At 66.0% G+C, this 24,866-nt stretch overlaps 11 protein-coding genes across 11 annotated transcripts; 7 read left to right on the top strand and 4 right to left on the bottom strand.

Annotated features, from left to right (window-relative positions):
- Positions 1-125: 125 nt before the first annotated feature.
- Positions 126-1,879, top strand: EMIHUDRAFT_244637 (hypothetical protein; the record flags this gene model as incomplete). Its single annotated transcript, XM_005769350.1, has 6 exons — positions 126-263; positions 691-794; positions 857-947; positions 1,065-1,315; positions 1,576-1,600; positions 1,862-1,879. 6 exons carry the CDS (start codon positions 126-128, stop codon positions 1,877-1,879), a joined length of 627 nt encoding a protein of 208 aa, XP_005769407.1.
- Positions 1,880-2,079: 200 nt separating this feature from the next.
- On the bottom strand, positions 2,080-2,378 carry EMIHUDRAFT_244636 (hypothetical protein; the record flags this gene model as incomplete). Its single annotated transcript, XM_005769349.1, has 2 exons — positions 2,080-2,161; positions 2,239-2,378. 2 exons carry the CDS (start codon positions 2,376-2,378, stop codon positions 2,080-2,082), a joined length of 222 nt encoding a protein of 73 aa, XP_005769406.1.
- A 1,243-nt stretch (positions 2,379-3,621) lies between these two features.
- EMIHUDRAFT_244635 (hypothetical protein) lies at positions 3,622-5,079 on the top strand (the record flags this gene model as incomplete). The annotated part of the gene is made up of 1 exon (XM_005769348.1): positions 3,622-5,079. The coding sequence occupies one exon, from the start codon at positions 3,622-3,624 to the stop codon at positions 5,077-5,079; it is 1,458 nt and encodes a 485-aa protein (XP_005769405.1).
- An 895-nt stretch (positions 5,080-5,974) lies between these two features.
- EMIHUDRAFT_118817 (hypothetical protein) lies at positions 5,975-6,739 on the bottom strand (the record flags this gene model as incomplete). The annotated part of the gene is made up of 4 exons (XM_005769347.1): positions 5,975-6,040; positions 6,148-6,215; positions 6,293-6,473; positions 6,599-6,739. The coding sequence occupies 4 exons, from the start codon at positions 6,737-6,739 to the stop codon at positions 5,975-5,977; spliced, it is 456 nt and encodes a 151-aa protein (XP_005769404.1).
- A 900-nt stretch (positions 6,740-7,639) lies between these two features.
- On the top strand, positions 7,640-9,982 carry EMIHUDRAFT_118816 (hypothetical protein; the record flags this gene model as incomplete). The annotated part of the gene is made up of 2 exons (XM_005769346.1): positions 7,640-8,488; positions 8,669-9,982. 2 exons carry the CDS (start codon positions 7,640-7,642, stop codon positions 9,980-9,982), a joined length of 2,163 nt encoding a protein of 720 aa, XP_005769403.1.
- A 1,555-nt stretch (positions 9,983-11,537) lies between these two features.
- EMIHUDRAFT_445315 (hypothetical protein) lies at positions 11,538-12,156 on the top strand (the record flags this gene model as incomplete). The annotated part of the gene is made up of 1 exon (XM_005769345.1): positions 11,538-12,156. A coding segment is annotated over one exon (561 nt), but the record flags the coding sequence as incomplete, so codon positions are not given.
- Positions 12,157-12,535: 379 nt separating this feature from the next.
- Positions 12,536-13,954, bottom strand: EMIHUDRAFT_244630 (hypothetical protein; the record flags this gene model as incomplete). Its single annotated transcript, XM_005769344.1, has 2 exons — positions 12,536-12,837; positions 12,904-13,954. 2 exons carry the CDS (start codon positions 13,952-13,954, stop codon positions 12,536-12,538), a joined length of 1,353 nt encoding a protein of 450 aa, XP_005769401.1.
- A 542-nt stretch (positions 13,955-14,496) lies between these two features.
- Positions 14,497-15,607, top strand: EMIHUDRAFT_118813 (hypothetical protein; the record flags this gene model as incomplete). Its single annotated transcript, XM_005769343.1, has 4 exons — positions 14,497-14,598; positions 14,703-15,111; positions 15,142-15,203; positions 15,248-15,607. The coding sequence occupies 4 exons, from the start codon at positions 14,497-14,499 to the stop codon at positions 15,605-15,607; spliced, it is 933 nt and encodes a 310-aa protein (XP_005769400.1).
- Positions 15,608-15,961: 354 nt separating this feature from the next.
- Positions 15,962-17,718, bottom strand: EMIHUDRAFT_244628 (hypothetical protein; the record flags this gene model as incomplete). Its single annotated transcript, XM_005769342.1, has 4 exons — positions 15,962-16,386; positions 16,442-16,479; positions 16,625-17,349; positions 17,494-17,718. 4 exons carry the CDS (start codon positions 17,716-17,718, stop codon positions 15,962-15,964), a joined length of 1,413 nt encoding a protein of 470 aa, XP_005769399.1.
- A 1,986-nt stretch (positions 17,719-19,704) lies between these two features.
- EMIHUDRAFT_244625 (hypothetical protein) lies at positions 19,705-20,673 on the top strand (the record flags this gene model as incomplete). The annotated part of the gene is made up of 3 exons (XM_005769341.1): positions 19,705-20,052; positions 20,245-20,430; positions 20,548-20,673. The coding sequence occupies 3 exons, from the start codon at positions 19,705-19,707 to the stop codon at positions 20,671-20,673; spliced, it is 660 nt and encodes a 219-aa protein (XP_005769398.1).
- Positions 20,674-24,044: 3,371 nt separating this feature from the next.
- On the top strand, positions 24,045-24,491 carry EMIHUDRAFT_370171 (hypothetical protein; the record flags this gene model as incomplete). Its single annotated transcript, XM_005769340.1, has 1 exon — positions 24,045-24,491. One exon carries the CDS (start codon positions 24,045-24,047, stop codon positions 24,489-24,491), a length of 447 nt encoding a protein of 148 aa, XP_005769397.1.
- Between the last annotated feature and the right edge of the window lie 375 nt (positions 24,492-24,866).

Raw genomic sequence — 24,866 nt, 5'->3', positions numbered from 1 at the left:
GGGGAGGGAGGGGGAGGGCGGGCCGTCGGCCGCGGCTCGCGCGGTCGGCTCAACGCCGCGGGTTGTGTTAGGCGGAGCGGGACGAACTCGCCTCGCGACTCGACGCGGTGCAGAAGGAGCTCCTCATGAAGACGGAGCACTCGACCGCCGTCCAGTCCAAGGCGCGTTCCGCCCTGAGCAGCGCGTCGGAGCACGAGGCGATCGTCGCGCGGCTCGAGGCGAAGCTGCGCCAGTCCGAGGCCGAGTACCGGTCGGCCCGCTCCGTGCGCGCATCGCTCGAGGCGGAGCTCTCCGCCGCGCGGCAGCAGCTCGCAAAAGGGCGCGAGGCGGAGGCCGAGGCGGCGCGGCGGCGGGGGGAAGAGCGCGACCAGGCCGAGGCGGCGCTGGCGGAGGCGCGCGGCGAGGCGGAGGCGTTGCGGCGGGCGGCGGGCGCGGCGGAGAGCGCGCGCGCGGAGCTGCAGTCGAAGCTCGACGCGGCGACCCGCCGGCGCGACGACGACGCCGCGGCGCACAGGGGTGCGCTGCAGCAGCGGGAGCGGCGCGTCGCAGAGCTCGAGGGCCAGCTCGATACGGGGAAGCCGTCCGAGGCTGCGATGTTCAACATTGCGCGCGACCAGGCGGGGGGAGGGCGCGAGGCGGGCGGCACAGCCACGGCACGTCCATGACCCGTCCGTGGCCCTTTGTCCCCAGGCCAAGCGCGACGCCGAGGCGGAAAAGCTGCGCGCGCAGCTCGCCTCGCTGCGCAAGATGCTCAAGGAGTCGCACCGCGTGCTCTCGCACCTGATGAAGCAAGAGTCCGCCCTCAAGGCTGAGGGCCGGGGATTGCGAGCGAGATACCGCGACTCGTCACTCTCAGAAGAAGAGGCGGCGCACCACAGGCGGAGCTGGCCGTCACGCGACGCGACCTCGAGCGGCAGCAGGGCCTCAACGCCGTCTACCTCAAGAACGTGACCCTCGCATTCCTGCTCGCCGTCTATGGCGACGCCGACGACGAGGAGCACACACCTGCCTCGCGAGGGCATGTCCTGGACACGTCCACGACACGCCCGAGACATGTCCCGTAGGAGCACATCCGCCTCGCAAGGGTGCTGGGCACGGTGCTCTCCTTCTCGCCCGAGGAAACGGCCAAGGTGGAGGCGCGGATCGCAGAGTACTCGGAGTCGTGGTGGGGCGGCCCCGCGAGCCTGCTGCGCGACTCGCAAGCCGACGGCTACGCCGGCCTCACGGGCAGTCTCACCGAGACCATCACGGCGCTGCCCACCGCACTCAGCTCGTGGTTCTGGGGCGGCGGCACCGCCGCGCCCGCAGCAACATCGTCGAGCTCGTCGGCGCGGCCAGCCCTCGCCTCCCTTACTACGCCCGGCCGACCGTGAGGCGGCGCACTTTTCATACAATAGATACGTTTTTAGAATTGCAACGAAAGGACGTGGCGAGTCGAGAGCGCCCCTGTCTCGCTAATCGTTGCTGTGCGTGTGGGCTGTGGCAATGGGGAATGGCCATGGGGCGCGCGCATGGGGGAAGACACTGCGCTGTGTCCAGTGAACAGCGGTCAGCGCGCAGCGGCTAGCGCCCTAGGAGGTATCTTCTTCTCAATAACAAGGTCTGAGAGAGAGATTTTTGAAAACCAACACAAGAAATCACGACTGTCACAGTGATTTGGGCTCGGCAGCTTGTCAGCCCTCAGCCGAAGCTGGCTAGCTGGGGCCGGTCCCGTAGCCGAGAGAGCCCGCGCCGTTGAGTTCGACGCGGTCGGGGGGCCTTGCGGAGAGGCCAGCGAGATGGCGATCGCTGTACTTCTCATGCGGGTCATCAAGTGACCGCGACTGACAAGCCAGAGGTCGATACTCTGGACGACCCATAGGATGCCACGAATGCCTGAAGGAGAGGGAGGCGAGGCCAGAGGCAGACTCAGCTGCTCTCGAAGGGTGATCTCGCTTTGGTGGCCGAAGGACCCGATGGTCCTGTCACATTCGCGTTCCGAGTCGTGGGGGTAGAAGATTGCGGGGGGGCATCGAGTCAGCACTTCCTTGTACAGCGGACCGCCAGGCTCGCCGGCAGCATCCGCAGGGAGGCAGCATATCAGGCACCCTGTCTTCTGGAGAGCTCAACAGCTGCCGCCGCGATGGCAGAGTCGGCCGCGGTTCGAGCGAGCAGCTTTTGGCTGCGGGATCGCGCGTGTGCGAAATGCGACAACAGACGACAGACGACAGACGACAGACGCCCTGAGCGCTGAGCGACTGAACGACCGTCGCCGCAGTCGACACCGCCGCCATTTTGACGAGCAGCGCGAGCGCGCTCGTCGGCGGCCAGCCGTCGCGGGCCGGGCCGAGCCCGGCCTCAACCGGCCGCGCCGCCGCAGCAGGCCCGGAGGCCCACATGGCGGCCGACCAGCTGATAAGGTGCTTCTCCAAATGTCTGTGAAGAGGAGCCTTACTTACACGCAGTACGTGTGCAGTCCCGACCTGTGTAGCGGTGTTGCGGGGTCATCCCGCGCGAGCGAGAGCCGAGAGAGTACAGACAGAGCTGAGTGGGTTCGCCCGGCATTTTCAGAACGTGCAACTACCGCGCATGGCGCTGCACAGGTGGACGTACGATGTTTGGCCCGATAGAGCCGCGCAGAGACGTTGCCGTTTCGCCAACAACCGGCCCCATAGAAGCGAGCGCCGGAGCAGCCCCCACGCGTCAGCGCGGCCTGGGCAACGCTATCAGTGCCGATCGCGGTCCAAAGACCGGCTGCTGCTGGATTGGGCAGTGCACTGCGACCACCAAGCGATGCAAAGCACAGGAGCCGCAGAATGCCGAGGCGGCGAGCGCGCTGGTAGTAGTCGTAGGCGTCACCACAGTCACATTGTGGCGGAGCTGCTCTTAGTCTGAGATAGAAAGAAAGAAGATGTATGTAGGATTGCGAGCGTCAGGCAGGGCTAGCAATCGTACAGAGATGCTACGATTGCGAGGAGCGCTGCTCACAATCCTTCGACTTCTAGGATTGAGAGCAGCGCTGCTCTCAATCCTACCTTGGTACAAAAGAAGGTTCCCCCCCCCGGGGGGGGGGGGGGGGGGAGCGAGTTTGCTTTTGAGCTTAGCCTTCGATGTTATGAAAACAAACGCAAGGCGGACATGGCATATCGCTCTCGGGCTCACAGACATCCCTCACACCCGCCGCCCCCGCGCGCGCCCCACCTCGGCCGGGAGAAAGGGGAGTGACAGTTTGGGATGGCAACAGCCCGAGTATGTTGAGTCCTGGCTCAACAACGCAGAGAACAAGAGGGGGTGGTCCGGCTCACAAGTCCGGCTCACGCGCCTCGAGCTGACCCTCTACCGCACTGATCACTTCCGCCCCCTCGCTCCCAACCCATCCACCTCGCCCCGGGCCGCGCCGCGCGATCTCGGGCGATCTCGCGCTATCTCGGGCGATCTCGGGGCCGCGCCGCGCTATCTCGGGCGATCTCGGAGCGTCGCTCGCGCGGCGTCACACCTGCTCAAAAAGGAAGGAGGTTGGAGGCAGGAGGTCACGCCCCATCCAGAGCGCCGTCGTCGCGTTGTTTTTTTTTTGGTTTTTGGCTTTTTGATGCGACGCGCCCGCCGGCCTCACGGGAGTCGCTTAGCGTTAGCTCCAGAACCATGGCGTTCCTCGGTGAACTCAGCGTTGCTCTGCTCTGCCTCCTGATCGTCTACTTCCTGTGCGTGCGGGACCGCAAGCGCTTGCCGCCGCTCGCGACGGAGAGCATGTTCACAACAATCGCAGCAATGACGACCAGCGATGCGCCCTGGTTCGTGCTGAGCCTGGCTCAAAAGTACCCTGGCCGCGTATTCAGGATGCGTGTACCGCAGTGGAGGCCGTGGGTAGTCATCGCGGACGGGCCGACGGCGCGTGCGGTGCTGCGAGCACGCGCCGCTGACAAACCATCCCTCTACTCCAACTTCGATGGCATGACCGCGGGCTGGGCAAGCTTCTTCACCTCTCCCGATGGGCCGCGGTGGGCGCATGCTCGGAAGGGGGTCTCTCACGCGTTCACCAGCTCGCTCATCCGGGACAAACTTGACGCCCTTCAATCGTGCGCTGCGCTCGGCCTCCGGCTCGACGTGCTATCAGCCTCTGGCGAGGAGTTTGATGCCGCACAGCTAATGATCGAGTTGATGATCGACGTGCTGGGCGAGACAGTGCTGGCGGGGTTTGACTTTGGAATGCTGCGTGGCGGCGGCGATTCCTCAGGTATGGGGCTGCGGTTTCTCGAGGCGGTCGAGCCGGCGCTAATCGAGTACGCCCTAAAGCGCACAAACAACCCGCTCCGCAAGCTGATGGCGTTTGCCATCCCCGAGGCGCGCGCGGCAGGCCGCGCCGCAGTCGAGCTGATGCGCATCGCCAATGAGGTCATGGAAGAATTCCGTTCTCGTCGCGAGGCGGCGGCGTCCGCTTCCGAGCGCGAGGAGCTTGACGCGACCATAATCGGGAAGCTCGTGAGCAACCCGAACTACGCGCACGAGCAAGAGCGCGCGGCGGACGTGGTGACGTTCCTGATCGCGGGCCACGACACGACTGGCTTCACGCTCGCGTGGACGCTATACGAGCTTGCGGCCCACCCGGAGATCGCAGACCGGCTTGCTGCGGATTTGCGCTCGAACAACGAGGTAGCACCTGAGCGCTCAGAGTACCTCGCCGCAGTGATCAACGAGTCTATGCGCCTCTGGCCCGTCGCTGCGATGGGCTCACTCCGCGTGCTGGCCGAGGACCTGGCTCTCTCGGACGGTGCTGTCATCCCCGCGGGTGCGATTTGCTCCATCCCTTTCCTGCCGGTCCATCGGACGGCGCCGGTGCAGGACGCCGGAACCTTCAAACCAGAGCGATGGCTGAAAAATGTCGAGCCATCGCTGAAGGAGAACTTCATGCCCTTTTCAACTGGCCGGCGAAATTGCGTCGGCCAGACGCTCGCGTTGGCGGAGCTCAAACGGTTCCTCGCCTTGATTGTCACCGGATACAAGCTGGAGCTGGTTCGGCCTCCGAAGTCCGACTACTTCTTGACCCTGAAGCCCGCCGATGGCCGCTTGCGCGTGAGCAGGCGCCCCCCCATGTCGCATTGAGGCCTCATCATCGGATGCCCGCCATGATGCCTGCGAGGTGCAATACACGTATGCAGAAACGAGAGCGAAAGAGTTCCAAGCGGCGATGTCGGTTGAGGTGTGCGTCGTGTTTCGCGTCTGGTGTCTATTAGCTGATCGCACAGACTCCAAGTGTGCTCCAAGTACTCCCAGAGTTCGTCAGGGAGGGGAACTAGCTCTAATACAAGGTGATACTAATAGAGCGCACGTACACGCTGTGGATGCGCCTTGGATGCGGCCCGGCGCACGTGAGACGTGTACTGCTGTACTCTACGCGCCAGTACGCGCGGTGTTCGGAACAGTGTTCCATGTGCGCGATGTTGTTTCATGTTTGAACACTCATACGTCTCGACAGGTAAAAGAGATCTGCAGCAGCCTACTCTAGGTGGAGTGCACCTGCACGCTGCAGGACCGCCCCTGCGCTCGCCTGTTTTTTGCCGGTAGGGGTCCCTCTCGCTCACTCTCGTCGGCCTTGTCACACAGTCACACACACACACACGCTGCACCGCACCGCGCGCCCGCCCATCGCCCCGCCTAGGCGGGAAAGAGATGAGGGGATGGAACAGCGAAGGAGGAGCCCAAACACGTATCGACGTATGGGAGGTTAAAGTTGTGCGTCACGCTGCCGGGCGTTTCTCACTTTCCAGGACAGCGCGACAGCCCCGCCCTTGCGGGGCAGGAATGTGACGACTACCCCGTACGCCCTGTTGCTTCTACCCCGACGCCGACCGCCCATTCCCCTCCTCGTTCCCCCCTCATCTTCTCCAACCTCGACGAGCCGACGACCTTCGAGTAGCCGTTTCTCACGTTTCCACCGCACGCTCTATGGCGCTTGCGCGCCGCCTGCCCCGCCACCCCCTTAACCACTCCCAATCCCCTACCCACGATCCCGAGCTTTGCTCGTTTGCCCCCTCAGCGCGTGCCGAAACTCCTCCTCGCTCACCTGACGAGGCACGGTCGCACCCGGACCGCAATGTCAAGGCAACGTGGTGCCTTTCCTTTCAAATTTCCGGCTTCAAGTCCCATCGTGGATAATATCTCCTCTCGCACCAAGCCGTCCTCGTCGAGGTCGGCGCTCGAAATCATCTCCGCCAACTCCTCGTCCGTCATCTCCTCGCCTGTGCTCACACCAAGCGTGGTGAAGATCGCCTCCTCCGAAGCCAACTATACTCGTCCGGCATCTCCTCGCCCAGACCACGCGTGACCTGCCGCAAGCTCTCAAATGAGACGCCGCCGCTACCGCTGTCAAAGAGACGGAACGCGCGCCCGTGCTCCCCGCTGCTCTCTCGCTCGCCCATTTTTTGGACGAGGGTCAGCATCTCGCTAAAGTCCACGGCATTTGCACCCCTCGATTGGTCGCTCAGCATGCCACACACCTGGTCAAAGCGGGGACCTGGTCAAAGTTGGCGGTGAGAGGGGAGGCGGGATGGAATGCCAACGGTTCTAGCCGTCCCTCGCTGACCCCGCGCTCCTCTCTCTCTGCGGCTTCTGCTGCTCTCACTTCATCGTGGCCGAGCTCAAAGCCGAGGGCGCGGAAGACCACCCGGAGCGCGCTGACGTCGATGACGCCGTGGCCGGCCTGGTCGAAGAGGTCGAACGCCCTCCGGATGTCGCGGCGGTGCGCGTCCGTCAGGCCCAACATTGGGTTGAGTGGGGCCAGACGGTGCCGGTGGGCGTGCCCGCGGTCGCGGACGTTTCATGTCGAGAGAAGAATTTTACACAGAGAAGAATTTTCAATCAGGTCGTGCGCGAGAGAAGAATTTGAGCATAGCCGCACACGGCACGCCGCCACCACACAGGGATTTTAAGGAGAGGAGAGTGTGATGCGCTAGCCGTCGCCCACCCTGGGGAGTCTGCCTCTTCGTATCTCTTTTCGCAGTCTCTCGCCGCTCCTCGCTGCAACCTTCATGCCACCTCGCGGCCGTCCCACTCTCGTCGTTCTCTCCCTTGTCACTTCGTGGCAAACACAGGCATTTAGCAAAAGGCCCTGTAAATTCTTTGGAAGAGGAGGAGGGGGAGAGTGAGGGGGAGGCGGAGGCGGGGGCACCTGTGACGGCCCCCTACAAGAAGGGCGACTACGTTTGCGCGGGAGAAGAATTGCGACCTGCGTTTGCTCGACTTCGAGACGTTCGGCGGCTTCGGGGACGGCGTCCGCAGAATTCTTCGGCAGGCGGCGGACCAGCTGAGTAACAAACTTTCGCACGCTCAGCACCTCGATGAGGTCACATGGACCACCAAGAACTGGCACGGGCTGCAGATGCAGCGCTTGTCTGTCGTTCTCCACACCGCCGTGGCGTGGCAGACGGTGAACGAGCTAGCGTGCGGGGACAGCGGCATTGTGCACGGAGCTAAGTGCATTGCCGTTCTTAACGGAGTCGCTTAGGCGGCTCCGGTGGTGTGCCGGTGATAGTACTAGCACGCGCCAGTTCGCACCTGTGTCGAGCCTGTGTGCTGCGAGAGAGAGTTCTTTTGTTTGAATTCTTTGGTGGTTCACGAGAAGCGGCGTCGCGCCGCAAGCGGAAATCGTGCACGGACCGAGCCGATGGAGTGGAGCGCGGAGGCCCACAGCCGCTTGCAGGACGCGCTCCGCCTGTACCCCAGTAGCCTCGGGAAGGAGGAGCGCTGGCAGCGCATCGCCGAGCACACCGGCCGCCCAAAGCGGGAGTGCGTGGCACGCTATCGCGAGGTGGCCGCCGAGCTGCAGGCCAACAAGGCCCTCGACCAGCCCACGGGCCACGGCGGCGGCGCGATTGTCGCGGCGGTGCGGCATGCGCCTCTCAAAGCGCCCGTCACCCCGGCCCCGATTGGGCGCGAGAACCTCGGCTCGCCGCGCTCGAGCGGCGCCGAGGGGCTGGTGGACCCAATCTCGCTCGAGCCGCTCGCAGCCCTCGGCTATCCGCCCTTCTCGCTCGCCGCGGACTTGGACCACCCCTCCGACAACGACCTCTTCGACGGCAACGTCCTCGCGTCGTACCTCGTCAGCACGGGCCGGTTTGAGCACCCGATCTCCCGCCGGGCGCTCGAGCGGTCGGAGTGTGCTCGCCTCGACGGGTACCTCGCCTCGCACCGTCTGCCCGCGGCGCGAGTCGCCTACGCCTTTGACCACCGCGACGAGTTTGCGTCGGATGGCAGCGGCAACCAGGTCGCGGCCCTGCGAGAGGAGGCGTCCGCCGTGCTGCAGTCGCTCTTTGCCGCTCGCTCTCCCGCGGCGGCGGCGAGTCGCGACGTCGAGCGGAGCCCGCTACTCGGCCGCGGCCGCCGTCTGCCCGACGAGCCCGCCATCAGCAGCCACTACGATGGCTTCCTCCTCGTCGACGACGATGCCGTGCCGGGCGCGGCGTCGGGCCGCTCAGGCGGGGAGCCAGCCCGGTGGGCGGGGCACGGGGCGGCAGTGCCTCCGCCTCGGGGAGCAGCGCCTTTGGCGCGAGCAGCGCCTTTGGCGCGAGCGGCGCCTTTGGCGCGAGCGGCGCCCGCCCCACAGCCTGCCGCGCCTGCCCCGCGGCCCGCTGCCGGGCCCGCCCCGCGCGAGCCGGGCCCTCCGCCGGAGCTCTCCTTCCCCTCCCTCGACCAGAGCCGGGTGGCGGCCCAGCGGCCTCTCTCGGTGGCGTGGGAAAGGCAGCAGCGGCGCGGCGCGCGCGCCGGCGGTGGAGGAAGCGGCGGTGGAGGAAGCGGCGCCCAAGCCGCCGCGCCGCCGAGGACCGTCGTCGCTGCGGGCCCGCTCATCGGCGGTGCCGGGCGGCAGCGTGGCGGCAACTACCGGCCAGACGCGTGCGTCATGTCTGGCGGCGGCGGCGCAGCCTCGTCTTCGGTCGCTCGCGGGCCGGTGAGCTCGGCGCCCGCGCCCGCGCCCGCGAAGAGCAAGGGGCAGAAGAAGGCGGCGGCCAAGCAGCGCAAGGCGCAGGAGGCGGTCGCGCTGGAGGCGGTGCACAGGGCGGAGGAGGCGGAGGAGGCGGCTGCGGCTGCGGCTGCGGTCGCGGCTGCAGCAGAAGCGACAGAGGAGCGGGAGAGGGCCGAGGCGGCGGCCGCGGCCGCCGCTGCGGCCTCCGCGGCCGCCGCAGCAGCGCGGCCGCTTGGAGTCACTCCAAGTTTGGAGCAGCTGAGTTTGGAGCGCCCCCGCCGCAAGGCGCTCGAGCCGGCGGCGGCAGGGGCGGCAGGGGCGGCAGGGGCAGCAGGGGCAGCTGGAGGGGTGGGAGGCGCGGCGGCGGGAGGGGCGGGGCGCTGGGCGGCGCTGCCTCCGCCTCCGTCGGATCGGGCGGACGCCGCCCGCCGCCACCGCGCGCTGCTGGCGGCCCTGTCGGCGCGAGCCGCCGCCGTCGCCGGCGCGGGCGACGAGGAGCAGCTGCTCGGCCCCTTCAAGGAGGCGTCGGCCGCGTTCGCATCGTCAGGGAAGGGCGCCGCCGGCGCGTCGACGCTCGAGGCTGCGGCGAGGGAGTATGTCGAGCTGACGCTCGACCTCTTTGGCAGGGAAGGGCTCGCGCCGACGCTACTCGAGCTCGCGGCCCTGCTTCCGAGCGAGCCGCTGACCCGCGCCATGAGCGCCGTCCTTCAGAGGCTGTGGGGGCTGGAGCGGGCGAGCGGCGCGGGCGGAGGCGTCGCGCGGGAGGAGGAGGGGGCGCTCGCGAGGCAGGTCTCTCTTGTCGAGCTGGCGAGCGGGCACCCTCCCGCGCGCAAGGGGGCCAAGGCGAGGACCAAGGCGGACGATTGCGTCTCGCGCAAGGGGGCGGCCATCGCCGTCGCCGCGCCGCCGCCCTCCGGCAGCCAGCCACCCGGCGCTACGGCCGCGAGCAACACCTCGTGCAGCAGCTCGAGCTTGCTGGCGCAGCTTGCGCAATTGGCGGACGAGTCGGATGCCGCGGAGGGGATCGCGGCAAAATATCGGCGCTGAGGAGGAGTCGATCGCCCTTCGCCCACAGACGAGTCGGATGCCGCGGCGAGGAGGGATCTCGAAAATAAGATAAAAAGGCAAAAGGAAAATCCCGCCTGGGCGGGGCAGCGGGTGGGCGCGCGGTGCGGCGTGGCGTGTGAGTGTGCGCGACTGCGACGACGGATCGCTCGCAAGGGACCATTGGGTTTGTACTATTAACAACGAAGGCGCTCTCAAAAGAAAAACATCCTGGACACACCTCGGTCCCAAGGACGGGATAGCTCCTCATCACTCGCCAAAGGTCGCTCGCCGAAAGGTCGCTCGCCGAAAGGTCGCTCGTCGAAAGGTCGCACGCCATGTGGCATCACCGGCTGTTGCGGCGCCTGCTGCTGCTTCTCAGCCTCGGACTCGCGCAAGCGCTGAGAGTCGGGCCTGCTGCGTCGCTGGCGCAGTTCGTGCTTGATAGGACATCTGTCCAACTCCACTCGGCCAAGCTGCAGTCTCTGCGCTCGGGCCGGGCGCTCCCGCAGGGGCTGCTGCAGATCTACGTCGAGGTCGAGGCTACGATCGACACGCCTCCCATCGGCGGCGGCCAGTCCGGTCCGGCGAGCTTCACGGTGTCGAGCGCAGACATCAACGTCGAGTTCGAGGGCGAGAGTGTGGGCCAGCTGCGGTCGACGCCGCTCAAGATCGCGGGCGGCGGCCGGATGCGAGCGACGCTCCGCGGCGTGCTCAGCGTGGATCCGCGGCAGGCGGCGGCGCTGAGGCGCCTCTCCGTCGCCGCCGTCTACCGCGACGTGCTGCAGGTGCAGATCTGGGCGGTGGTGACGGTGCAGCTGCGCGGGGAGGACTACGGCTGCTCCAAGGAGAGCGGCGCGGTGGCGGCCCTCGCCTTTCTCGGCAAGACGACCAGCTGCGGCGGGATCGGCACGCTGTCCATCCCGGGCATCCGGCTGGCAAAGTCGCTCTCGCTGCGCGGCGGGCGCGGCTTCGGCATCTCGCTGCGAGAGCCGCCCTCGGTGCTCGGCCTGCGGCTCAACGCGCTGCGAGAGGGCGGCGCCTTCCCGCTGCTGAGGAGAGTCGTGCGGAGCGTGAGCCCACTCGTCGGTTTGCGGAGCCATCAGTTCGAGGTGGAGCTCGAGGTCGAAAACAACTCCTCCTTCGGCATCGGCGGCCTCGGCGACCTCACTGCGTCGGTGCTCCTGCACGCGGGGAAGCACCCCGTCCCGCCGCCGCACGCTGCGCCGCGCGTGCCCGTCTCGGAGGCGCCTGCTGCCGCAGGCGATCCGGCGTCGGAGGATCCTGCCGTACTGCTTGGCCGGGTGCGAGCACCCTGCCCAGCCCTCTCTCCCCGGGCTCCCGCCTGACACCTCTATCGGCGGAGGGCGTAGGTCCGGTCGCGGGTGGCGCACTTCCTCCCCGAGGCGAGTCGTCTCCTGCCGGAGGTGCCTCGGCTGCAGGTGCCTCGGCTGCAGGTGCCTCGGCTGCGGCTGCCCTCGTGGCGGGCGCCGCTCGGCTTTGTCCGCAGCGAGGCGGAGGCGGAGGCGGAGGCGGAGGCGGGGGTGGGGGCGGGGGCGGGGGCGGAGGCGCCTTCCGTGCGCCACTCGTCGCGCGTGCCTCTCCGGGCGGCGGTCGCCCCACCGACCGGCGACGTGCCCCCCCCCACCGCCGCCGAGGTTGGCGTCCCCTTCGTGCGTGCCCGCCTGTCCGACGTGTCTCTCCCCCGCGGTCGGAGCCGCCTCGTCGCGCGCGCCGTCATCGAGTCGCCAGACAACGCGGCCGAGGCCATAGCGCTCGAGCGGGCCATCTCCTCGTACCTGCACGGCGAGCCGCTCTCGCTAGTCGCCGTCGTGACATCCTCCTCCACCCCGTTCTACAATGCGGCGGCGCGGGGCCTCATCCTACGCGCCGACCTCCCCGGGCTCATCGTCTCCACCGAGATCGTGTACGAGCTCTGCCTGCTCGCCCTGGTCGTGCTGCTGCTCCTCACGCTGCTAGTGCTGCTGCGCAGGGTGCGCGCCCGCGGGAAGACGGCGGCCGCCGCTCCGGCCGGGGATGGCGCCATGGTCTGAGCGTTCTGTCCATCGTCCTGAGCATTGGCATACCATGTGTCCATATTCGGTCTTTGTCGTGTTAACTTTGCATGTCGGCATGTGGTTGTGGTCATGTATAATGTATTTGTGGTCCTGAAGTCGAGTCTCGTCCGGCTCCGTGGCGCGTGCCGCATGGCCTACATTCCCGCCTCGCGGCACGCGGGTGCCCGCGGTCGCGCTCCTCTCGCGGGCCTTCATCATCAGGGCCGGCCAAGCAAAAAAACATATGGTCCGCGCCGACAACCCACAATCACATATGGCCGCGTCTGAGCGCGGTCGACGGTAGTCGGTACGACGGGTCGAGGACTATATATCCATCTCTCAAGTCCGTCGCGCGCGGCCGGTTGTGCCTGCAGCCTGGCCCTAGATATGTTCTTTGGGAACGTCCTGATCCTCTTTCGCTTCTCCTCCAGTCTAATTTATTCACGGTGCGCCTGATGAGCGACCCCTGGGGCTTACCATCACGTCAGTTGTCACACCCTCATCTTCTGGTGGAGACGCGCAATTCATACAGCGAAGTCCTGCCAGGGTAGCCGAGCCTCTTGGCATGGCCGTCGGCACCACCGGCGAGGCCACGAGAAGGCTTTGACGGGCGCTTGTGCGTGCCTCGCGCGACGACGCTCATCAGCTCTGTCGTCTTGGTTGGGCTCGCGCACAGGTCCTGCACCAGCTGCTGCACCGCGCCAGGGCGGTCCGCGTCGGCACGGTATTGAAAGAGGGGGCGCACGCGAGCGAGCTCCCGCTGCTTCACGGCGATCTCTCCGGCTGGAAGCCGCAGCAGTTCTGAGTGGACCAGAAAAGGCAAGGGTGAGAAGCTTGCTATGGGGAACAACGGGCAATGGCGCGCACCGTTGACGACGAGCAAAGGGTCCCTGCTCGCGCCAGCCCAGCTGAACTCGTAACTGAACTTCTTGTAGTCGAGGCGCCGGGCAAAGGGCCAGGCCGGCATGTCGGCGATCAGCACGGGGACGCAGCCGGCCAGGATCGCCTCTGAGAATCGGCGCGAGTTCTCGTGGTCGCCGCGCAGGACGAGACAAAAGGTGGAATTTTTGAGGTACGTTTGGTAGTGGGCCCTCGACTGCACTTCCTCCATCGAGCCAACACTGAGCGGGAGGTGCGCCGTCGCAGGGGGGAGGGCGATGCACTGTTTGCAGCTGAACTTGCACACCGCGCACCGCGGCTGCGCGCTGCCGTCGGAGGGCAGGTATGGAGCGGCGGCCTTTTGGACGTCCTCTGCGAGAAATGTGACGTTCGGGTGAGCTCGCAGGTGCGACCACATGAGGAAGCGGAGCTTGGTCATGGGGGGCTGGAGGTATGGCTTGCGAAGCTTTCCGACGTACGTGATGAAGTGACGACGAGCGTTTGCGCGTGGCGACGCGTCGCTCGCTGGAGATGGGGACACGATGGGCGGCGCAACGATGTCGTAGCCGTGCCGGTAGATGCACCATGGGTTGATGACGACCCATCGAGCCATATCGAGCCACACGGGAGCACGTACCTCCGCACACGATGGCAGCATGGGTGCGATCGCAAAATCGAACGGGCGATCTCGCCAGCGACGGAGCAGCTCTGTGTTCCCATTGAAGAGGCGCGCAGGGCCGCCCTTCAGCTGCCTCTTCCAGTCGTGCAGGGTCCAGCCCTTCTCCTGGTGTTTGAGAAAGTAGTGAGCAACGAATATGACTCTAGCCTCCTGAATCCTTGATGTCCGCAGGGCAGATGAGAGCAGCCCGGTGTGCATCCAGTGTGCGACGTGCTTCTCGGGAGTGGCGCTGCCCGGAAACTCAGAGGTAGAGGCCGAGTTGAATTCCGTGCCCGGATCCGCGATGTAGACCGTGCAATTTTGAGTACCAGCTCCACCTCTTGCTGCGACGGCGACGAGCAGCGCAGCCTGCACCCTCATGGGCGTGATGGGGGTGGGCACAAGTTTGGAATGAATCTCGCGGCGCGAAATTCTTTTTCCGGCTCGCTAGGGACACACGTTTTTCAGTGTATGTGGCTCTTACGCGTACATTCCCGTATTGTTGCTCGCCTCACAGGGATTTTCCGGAAAGCGAAAGGAAGGAGTGTGGTGCTAGCCGTCTCCCGTCTGTTTGCCCATGGCCGTCTGATCTCTCGTCACAGTTTCTCGCCAATTCTCGCAGCGACCTTCATGCCACCTCGCGGTCGTCGATTACACACACACACACACACACACACACACACACTCACGTCGATTTCTCCTTTCGAACATTTTTTTTTGCTCGCCGCTCATTGCAATATATGTCGCCGCGAAGAGCCGCGCTCCTCGCCGCGCTCACCGCCTGGCGTCTTCCTGCGGCTAGTGGCTGGCGGGCGGCCACCCCGCCTCCAAGCTGCTTCGGCGCGCTGGCCCACTGCGCGGCCGGCCACGCCGCCGCTCCCTGCCGCAGCATTGTCGCGAGACGGAGTCGCGGCGGCGTGGCGATGACGGGCGGTTGGCAGTATGCGCTCGCGGGCGGCGTCTGTGCTGCGGTCTCGCACGGCATCGCCTGCCCGGTCGACGTCGTCAAGACGCGCCAGCAGACGGTGAGCGCGGCGCCTTCTCCCGCCAGCCGCCAGCATACGGCAGCGCGTCTCCCTTCTCTGCGGCCCGCCGCTGACGGCCACCGCCGCCGCCTCGCCGCCCTCAGGTGCCGTCGTACTCGGGCATCCAGCTGCATGAGGGCCTCGCCCGGGTGGTGAGGGAGGAGGGAGCGTCCGCGCTGCTCACCGGCCTGAAGCCGACGCTGCTCGGGTACGGCATCGAGGGCGCGCTCAAGTTTGGCGCGTACGAGCGCGTCAAGGCGCCTCTCGCTGCGCTGCTTGTCCGGCTCGGCGCGGGCGGCTCCGCTCTGTGGCTCGGCCCGCTACTGGCCGGGCTGCTGGCGGGCGCGATCGCGTCGCTCGTCGTCGCGCCCGCCGAGGCGACGCGGATACGGCAGGTCTCCGACCCCGACTATGCTGGCGCGGGCATGCTCGGCGCGGCGGGCCTGCTGTTTCGGGAAGAGGGGCCGGGAGGCGCGCTTGTGGAGGCTGGCGCGGGCGGCGAGGCGAGCGCACGTCCGTGACGCGTCGGCGCCGGGGCCGTAGGGCTCTTCCGCGGCGTGCCCGCGACGCTCGCCAAGCAGCTGCCCTACACGGCCGCGAAGCAGGTCTTGTCTAGGACGTGTCTAGGACGTGTCTAGGACGTGTCTAGGAAGTGTCTAGCCCTACACGGCCGAAGCAGGTCTCCTTCGACGCCCTGTCGGAGCTCTTCGCCGCCGGACCGCTGCCTCGCTGGGCGTCGACCGCCGCTGCCGCCGCCGCCGCCGCCGCGCTGTCGACGCTGGCTTCGCAGCCGGGCGACGCGCTGCTCTCGCAAGTCTCGTGCTACAGCACCGAGGACGGCGACCTCTGCGTCGCCCCCCCGCCGGGTGGGCTGGCGGGCCTCGCCGAGCGGCTCGGCCCGCGCGGGCTGCTGGCGGGCTTCAGGGCGCGGCTGGTGCAGATGGGGCTGATCGTGACGCTGCAGTTGGTGCTTTACGACGCGGTCAAGGCCGCACTCGGGGTGCGATGACGCGGCAGCAAGTCCCCAAGTCGGCTAGCCAGTCGACCGCCGGCCAGCAGTCGTCGGGCGAGCCCGCGCCATAAAGGCGCTGGCCGCCTTTCGACGTGCGAGACTGGATTGTCTCGCGCGCGCAGTCTCGGCGATGCATATTGAGCCCGCATGAACCATATGAAATATGAGATACGCCGCGTAATGTGGGCCCTGTGGAGAGCCTGCTCGGCAAGACCGCCGGGGCGCGGCCCTGGCATGCGCCCGTTATATGTCTTTATTTCTCCACACGCACACCGCTTCGTTTTTCGGCGCCGGCGGGGTCGCGCGTGTCGCGTCTCCCTCTCCAGGCCACAAACCCAACGCAGTAAGCCCTCAACTTGAACTTGTACCGCACGCTGTCCGGGCGCAGAGCTCGATCATGCCCGTGACCGGCTCCCAGAGCCGTCGCGCTTCTCGCGCGTGCGGCGCCACCCCCCCGATCCCGCCGCAGAGGGCGCAGAGCGCCTCGCCGCTGAGCTGCAGCGCGGTGCCGTGCTTGTGGTGGCGCGGGATGGTGCTCGCGACGTGCGCGCCGTCGCGCCAGCTGCGCAAATCGTCGCTCACCAGCGCGCCCAGCCCCGGCCGGCCGCGGTAGGTGCACTGTGCTGCGGGCTCGGAGGCAGAGGCGGCGGCCGGCCGGCCTCCGTCGAGGCCGGACGAGACGAGCCGCTCGCAGGCTTGATGACCGGGCGGTGCGGCGAGCTTGAGCGGGCAGTCGGTGCGGTAGCCGTCGTAGAGGACGACCCACGCCGCCGAGCCTATAGCGGAGGCTCGAGGCTCAGAGAGGGCTAAGGGAAGGCTCCCTCCACCCACCTCTCCGCGCGGGGCCGCCCCGAGGCGACCCGGGCATCCTGCGACCCCACTGCCACACTACTCTCTCTGAACAGCAGCTCGCTCCGTGCTGAGGGCAGGGCGTGCGGAAGAGGTTTTACCTCTCGGCCGCCTCTCGGCTGCCTCTCGCCTGGCATGATGAAGAGTGCGGGCCCCTCGGCGCACTGGTGCGAGATTGCGTCGCTCCATACAGGCGTCCTGTCGAGCGGCGCAGCGGCGAAGGGCCCGAACGGCGACGGGCCGACCAGCAGCCGCAGGACGAGCGTGCAGCGAGCCGCGCCGAGCGGGGCGCCTCGCTGCCCGCGACGCCACTCGCACGGCGAGGACGGGTCGCCATTCTTCTCGCTCTTGTAGACGACGTACGTCCGCTCCGCACCCGGCCCGCCGGAGAGTCGGTCGGGTCGAGGCGGCGCCCCGCGCGCCTCCGACTTGTTGGGCGGGTGCGGCGCTCGGAACAGCAGCGCGTCGATCGCCGACTCGGCGTAGAGAGGCTCGAACAGCAGCGCGGGAGGCGTCCACCGCTCGAAGTCCGAGGTGAGCATCTGGTACGGGCGGTGCCGCGAGGCGCCCGCGCTCGGCCCAAAGTCCCACGGGCAGTCGCTCAGCTCCTCGCTCCCCGAGGCCGGCGTCGAGATTGAGACGACCACCATTGCCACCGCGAGCCGGCCGTCGGCGGAGAGAGGGCCGCGCGAGGCCGCCTCCGCGCGCGTCAGCAGGTAGATCTCCGGCGCCCACACGTTGCACGCCCCCGGGAGTGGGACCGTCACCGGCCTCGAGTCGCTCCACGAGAGCAGGTCGCGGGAGCGAGCGTACCCGAAGCGGGCTGGCAGGCCGTCGCGCCGCTGGCGCCGGTCGCAATGAAAGGCGAGCGTCGGCAGGCCGGCGCACAGCTCCGTCGTGAAGACGAGGTGGAACCAGCCGTCGTGAAAGGCGACCGACGGGTCGCGGAACACGGTCGGCTCGCCGCCCGCCCACGCGGCGCCTCGCGCGTCCCGGCCGGGCGTGAAGACGAGCGGGTCGCCGGTGAGCGGCACAAAGGCGGCCGGCCCGCCTCCGAGCGTTAGGCCAAGCACGTGCATGCCCTCGCCGAGCACCCTCCCGTCGGTGAAGGTGGTGAGTACCCATGCGTCGGTGAGCGCGGCCGGCGCAAGCTGGCCGGCCCGCTGCTGCGGCTGCGGCTGCGGCTGCGCCCAGCGGACGTTGTTGCCGAGCAGGAGGAGCACAGCGGCCACGCCGGCGAGCACGACAAGCCTCACCATGGCTGCTGACCACGGATTTTAAGGAGAGGAGTGTGGTGCTCACGCGGGGGGTGCCCGTCCCGTGCCCAGTGTTGCACTGTCGTCGTATGCGAGGTTCTTTGTGTCTCTACTGTGAACCAGGGCTCGCTCCTCAACCTCTCACAGAGCGGCGCACAGCGCCATTGCACGTATTTCTTCTCAATAACATAACACAGTCCTGCCAGAATACGTTTTCCACGTATTCCAAATGACCTCCCAGAGGCCTGTATTCTGCCGTATTCCACTCGTATTCCACGTATTCCATGGAATACGCCGTATTCCAAGCTCCAAAAATGGACGTATTGCGTATAAAGGAGGGTTCCAAGCGAACCAGTTTAGACCAGTTTAGACGACTGCTAAACACGAACCAGATTAGTCCTGTTTACGATAAACCGGGTCTAAACCTGGTATGGCTAATGGGGTTCCTCCCCCCCTCGCCCCCGCGTAGCCCGCACCTCCCTCCCCCCCGCCTAGCTCCCCTGCCTGCTCTGAGAGAGACGCGGCTCTCAGCGGCACGCGCAAGCGTCAGTCAGCGGCCTTGCTTCTTCTCGCGCTGGTCGAGGTTGTGCATGGCAATCTTGAGGGTCCACGCGGCCGCGTCGAGGACTCTTCCGACAGCTTCGCCGTGTCGAAGATCTGCTTGCAGAAGCCGCAGCGCGTCCCCTCATCTTTCGCGCGGTACGTCGGGAGCGAGGCCAGGAACATCGCCTGCAAGCATTTGGTGAGGGGCAGTGAGTACCACTGCTCAACCCAACACCACTTCTACTAGCACCTTTGCGGCCGTTGAAATCAACGCGCTTCCGCTTCTTGCCAGGCGCAGGCGCCGCCAGCTGGTCTGTCGCCGCGCCCGACGTCGCGCCCTAACACCGACCGTGCGCCTGATCGGCGAGGCTGTTGTTGCGCGGTGCAAGTGTGCCAGGTGTGCTGTCCGGCCCGAGGCAGAGGGCGGCTGCACGCTGCCGCTTCCGCAGCCACAGCGCGGCCGCGGCGGCGGAGCTAGCTAGGGGCGCCCTAAACCGGGTCTAAACCTGGTATGGCTAATGGGGCCCCCCACCCAGGGCCAGGCCGAGCCCTGTTTAGACCCAGTTTATCGTAAACAGGACTAATCTGGTTCGTGTTCAGCCGTGGTCTAAACATGGTCTAAACATGGTCTAAACTGGTTCGCTTGATACCCTCATGTATAAAAATTTCTTGGCTCCGCGAATTCAGACAGTAGGAACATAAGGCTGTGAATGAGTCCCGCTCGCGACACTCGCTCTCGGCGCCGGCCCCACAGCCTATCCGTCGTGTCGTGGTACGCGCCGACCGTTGCGCCGCTGAGCCGCTAGCCCGCTACCCTTGGGTGGCGCGGCCCGCCACGCTCGCCTGGCCGAAGCGCGAGGCCGCGATCGTCGCCATGCTCGGGAGGCTCGATGCCGATGTCGTGTGCCTGCAGGAGGTCGAGGTGGCGCTGTGGGACGGCCCCCTGCGCCGAACTCACCAGCCTGGGGTAGAGCGGCGTCCTGCAGGAGACGCAGGCAGCGGAGCACTTGCGACTTGGTCTTGGAGCACTTGGAGTCGCCGCAGCACGCCCGTTCTTTTTCGCACACGCCAGTCCCGTGCCGGGTAAAAGAAAGAAAGAAAACAGACAAACCAAACGAGGGATGGGAGGAGGACAGGGTGGTCCCCACCTGCACGAGCAGGATTTTGGAAGGACGATCAGGGACACCGGGGAACGGGAGTGGGGAGCGCATCGCGACACGGAGGGGGGCTGGGCAAAAAGAAAGAAAGAAAGAAGCAGACAACCCAAGGGGGGGCTGGGCAGGGTTCACTGTGCGTGCCTTCAAAATTCTTTTTCGCACAACACTGGGCACGGGACTGGCGCGCACTGGCACTAACACAGGTTGGGAGTCCGTGCTAAAATTCTTTTTCGCACGACAAGCCGTTGTGCTCGCGTTGTGGGAAGGCGTGCCCGCCTCTGGGCTGGCCATGGCCCGAGTCGCCACCATCGTGCCGCTGTCTCCGCTTGACCCCAACACCGCGCCCCGCGCGCACGCCGACGGCCTGAGCAGCCATCAGCGCGAGCTGGAAGACCTCATGTCAACTTTCTCACGGATGCGCGAAGAGGCGTGCACGAGCTTCCATCCCGCCGCGCACGAGTACCTACTGCGCGCGCTGTGGACGGCCGCCTTTGGCGCCGCGGACGCGGACGCCTTTGCGCCCTCGACGGAGCGCTGGAAGGACCTCGGCTTTCAGAGCGAGGAGGCGGCCAAGGACTTTCGCGGCGCGGGCGTGATGGGCCTGCACCACCTGCTGGCGGTGGTCAACTCGGGCCGCGTGCCACTGGCCGCCGCGGCGCGGGCGGGCTTCCCCCTCGCCGCCGCGTCGATCAACGCCACGGCGGTGCTGCAAGCCTACTTTGGGGTCAACCTGCGCGTCGCGTCGCCGCTGCGGAGGTCGGCGCGGCGCCGGTGCCCCGAGCGGACGCTGCACGAGCTCCTCCTCCGCGGCGGCCTGCAGCCGCTGCAGGAGCTCCACACGGAGCTGGCGGTGCATCTCTGGCGCGTCTGGTCCGAGAGGCCCCGCGACTTGATGGGCTTCCCGGCGGTGCTCGACGAGGCGTGCGCGGACCTGCACGAGGTGCTGCAGGAGGCGACCGCGGCGGCGGCCGCCTGGGCGGAGGCGACCGACGCGGGGGCACGGCGCGCCGAGGAGGTGGGCGCCGCGGGCGCCGCCGCGGACGCCGCCGCCGCCGCGGCGGACGCCGCCGCCGCCGCGGGCGCCGCGTGCACCGCGTGCTCGACGCCGGGGGCGCCGCTCGCTCTCGGCGAGGCGCTGATGGCGAGGCGGCGCGCGTCGCGGCTCGGCGTGAGCCCGCAGGTCTTGGAGACCCTGGACGTGTGCGCCTCGGCCGTGTCGACGCTGATGGGGCAGTGCGTCTGCTCGAACGGGAGGTGAGCGGGCTGCCCCCGGTGAGAGAGTGAGAGTGTTGCGGCTGTTGTGGGGGGGGGGGGGGAAGGAGGAATCAGAAAAAGAATTGCAAAAACGTCGGTCTCGCCTCCCCTTCCCCCTCGGACGGAGGCTCCGCCGAGGCGGTGTTTGGCGCGGGCGCTTTTTGACCGCGCAAGATAAAACGGGGTGGCTAAGGGCTCTGCCCGCAAGGCGCCCGCGTCGCAGACGCGGTACCATTGACAAATCTGCGATATACCCCCACACGAGCAAATAGCAAAATCCGAATACCGTGCACGAATCCGGCGATGTGGGCCGTGCAAGCCTTCAGTGGAAGGAAGGATCTCAGATATGAGGTATTTTTATCTCGCCGCGTCTGTGTCGTACTACAATATTGCAAGAATAGCCGCCAATATTGCCATAGCTGCCCTGATGCGTTCCTCTAGTTTGGTCAGATATCCCCACTCCCGTACACCGAGCCAGCGCAACCGGTACGTGGGTACAGCCTGATACGCGACATGCAGTCTCATCATACTGCAATACTGCATGAGATACCTCCCCTTACTGCTGTACCTCACATGCACACCATATCCCAATACGGCGAAGTAATCATACTTGGATACTGCATCACAGCTCCATCCGTACTGCTGTACTGGGGCATACTGGAGAATACTGGAGAATACTGCTCCATACTGGTGCATGTGCAGTGCTGCGGCGGGATCTACCACTCGGCTGCCAGACTCACTAGAGCACCCGGAGCCAGAACTCACACTCCCAGGTTGCAACTGCTAGCAGCGGCGCTCGGCGGCGCACCTGGCCTTGCAAGGGCTAGCTAGCTTAATGCCGGCCGCATACTGCAACTGCTGCTGGGCGGTCCTTGCTCAATGGATTGATCCAGCGCTCGTCGATGGGCAGTCCTAAAGAGGCAACGAGGCATCCTGAAGAGGCCGGCCTATCCTGCAGCGGCATCACAAACAGGTTGTGGTTGCAGGTGCGCGCGCGCCCACGCACACGCAGAGCCACCACGCCGCCTCTTCCCACTCCCACTGATGCGAGTTTGACTGTGGCGAGGTGTGACTCATGAGATGTGACTCTCGTGGGTGGTGGTGGAACACGGCGATCGAGCAGGGGTGCTAGGACGGGACGCACCAGACGGGATGAACCAATGGATTGTGTCCACCGTCCCCAGAATGCGCAGTCCGCAACCGTCGTACTTGTGGCTGAGCTCGTCGCAACGCGGAGGGAGGAGAGGCCTTTGTGGATTTGTGCCCCGATGATCCACAGCACGGCGATCGCTCTGTCGCCAAGCCCCACGGAACGCGCACTAGTGCAAGTCGCGCCGCACCCCAAGTGCCCCCGACCGCGCCTGGAAAAAGAAAAGAAAGCCTCTGCTTTACTGAAATATTCGAATCAGAAAACGGGGGGCTGGCGCTGCACCAGGCCAATGGCTTGGGACGCAAGCGCAATCTGCGCCACAACACATCGCACAAGCGCAATCTGCGCCACAACACATCGCACACGCAAGCAGATGACCACACAATCCGCTTGTGGTCGCTTCTGGTGGGCGGCAGGACATTGCCGACCGCGCCGCTGTATTTGTCCCAAGCCGTCTGCAACGTGCTTGGAAGGAAGCCAGTGTCATACAGTGTACCGCGCCTGGTGCCACAGTCCCGCACGGTGTAGGTCAGGGGCATGCCCGCCACGAGGGCGAGCATGCCGACCGAATGCATGTGTCGCACAAACCTCATATTCGTGCGTCCCCCCAAATTTAGGTATTGAAGACTCTGCTTCGCTCCTTCTTTTGTTTTTTTCATGTTGAGGACTTGCCACTCGAGAGGCCGCCGTCGACTCTCCAGCAAAGGCGACGCGCCACTGCGCATTGAATCGCATGTTTCCCGAACCGCACACACAAAAACGACTCACGCACATACCTCGTGCGCACGGCTGCCGTCTTGGTGCAACGAACGAGGCTGGCAGATAGCGCGACCGCAGACTGGCAAACGCGACAGGACGTTGCCCAGGACAAGAGCGGCTCCAAAGTTTGGTCTCTTCATTCATTTAGGAACGGGGACGAGATGTCCACATTCAGCTTGCCTGGCCAGACATACTCCTGTGCTGACACGCAGCGCCAAATACAGCCGGCACCAGCATTCGTGAGAACTCTTGCCGTGCGCACCCCCGTACAACATCCTGTTACCACTACCTTCGGCACTGCGGGATTGATGCATTTGCTCGAGCCGTCCCATTCCAACGCCAACGATTGCGACTTTGGAGCTACTGCCAGCTTCTCACCTCTCCCCCTCGATGTGCACATGCACATGCACACATTACGTATGTGTCGCTTCCCGACGTTGCGCACTCGGTCGGGATCAAACACGAGGACAGTGGCGGCCCTGGCAAAACTGCGCAGCATCACCGGTTTCAAGAAGAGCAAAATTGAGCCAGAGGCGCGCTACCTGCTGTGTCACTGTCTGGCCCGATGCCTCCCCTCATACTGCTGTACTGGGCCATACTGGAGAATACTGGAGAATACTGGCAGATACTGCACTGGTGCTTCCGAGATACTGCGATACTCCAAGGCTCGACATACCCAATTATGATGCAGTACACCAGTACCCATACTCTGGGAGGCGCCCGGCGTACCTGCATACGTCCTAGCGTGCCGCGCCTACTGCCATATTGCGTCGTATTGCGCCGCAGCCTCCCAGTTACTCCGCTACTTCGCCCACACACTGAAAGAGATAAAATCAAGTATTTAAAGTATGTGTACTTGTGATTGGACTGGAAATACGTGTGTATTTCAGTTCAGCAGTGTTGTACTAGCATACTCCCATACATGAATTATACCTGAAATCCTCCTTTCCACTCACACGTCCGGGGTATAGAGAGCCGAATCTGACGGCCCCACCAGCGCCACACCAACGACATCCGGCATACCGCGCGACCCCCCCATCGACAGCAACTACGGGCGCAACTACTCCAACTACTCCGCGAGCGACATGCCTCCGTCTCCACGGGTCTGTGCCACGGCGACGCTGCAGGCACGCCTCGAGGCCAACCGGGGCGAGCTGGCCCGCGTGCGCGTGAGCAGAGTCCACTCGTCACCGCCCGCTGCCAGGGCTGAGCCGGCGGACGCCGCTCCGGCGGCGGCGGTGGCGGTGGCTGCGGCGACGGCGACGGCGAGTGCGGCCGACGAGACCATCGCGGCACTGCGCGAGGAGGTCAGGGCGCTGCGCGAGGAGCGAGCACGCTCCGCCGAGGAGCGCGAGCGGCACCAGCGTCAGGCGCAGATCCACGCGACGCTGCTGGCGGCGGCCCACGCCGAGGCGCAGTCGCGCGTTGAGGAGATGCGGCGCGAGCAAGAGACGTCTCGCGCCGAGATGGCGAGCACGGAGGCGCGGCTCGCCGCGGCGAACGTCGAGCTCTCGCGCCTGCGCGCTGGCCGCGAGGCGAGGGCCTCGTGCGCGGAGGCCGAGATTGCGGCGGCGCAGGCGCGGCTCGAGGCGGCGGCGCTGCGCGAGAGGCTGTGTGCGGCAGTCGACCGCGCCACTTTGACGCGAGAGGTGCGGGCGCTGGACGAGCAGCACGCAGCCGCAGGAGGGGGCCCTCCCGCCGGAGCACCGCCTGTGCAGCGCGGGGTGGTGTCCTTGGGCGAGTTTGCTGCGGCCGAGGCGCAGTCTGCGCTCGAGAGCCAGAGGCGGCTTGCGCGGCTGGAGAGGCTCGAGGAGGTGGCCGAGGCGGCGGCGAAGCGCTTTGCGGCGCTGGCTCGGGTGAAGGGGCGACGCATAGAGGCCCCGCGGGTCGCACCGGCGCGCGCAGTCTCATGACGAGTCATGTTTCTCATTGGTCAATCGATTTTGGGTCACATGTTCTCACGGTTTCTCACACTCCCCTCTCCCCCGTCACACGCATATACATGTGCATCATGTGCGGAGGGAGTCGTTGTTGCTTCTCTCTCCGCGACCGCCAAATCCCAAAATATACATGTTATTTAATTTTTTATAATTTATCTTTTATGATCATGCTCATGTCGGAGACGGGGACAGAGAGGCATGTGTCTCGACCTGACTCCTGAGAGATAGCGCTGTAACTTGTGTACTCTCTCTCGCGGTGAGGCCGTGTTCGCGCGTGCATACGCGGCTAGGGACTATAGGCGACTCGCTACCGGTCTAGGCGCCGGAGCCCCCCCCTCCCCCCCCCCC

This window comes from Emiliania huxleyi (assembly GCF_000372725.1).
Source record: "Emiliania huxleyi CCMP1516 unplaced genomic scaffold EMIHUscaffold_427, whole genome shotgun sequence".
Taxonomy (NCBI): domain Eukaryota; phylum Haptophyta; order Isochrysidales; family Noelaerhabdaceae; genus Emiliania; species Emiliania huxleyi.
The sequence above is the reverse complement of the archived record's forward strand: the minus strand, read 5'-3'. Positions and strand labels throughout refer to the sequence as shown.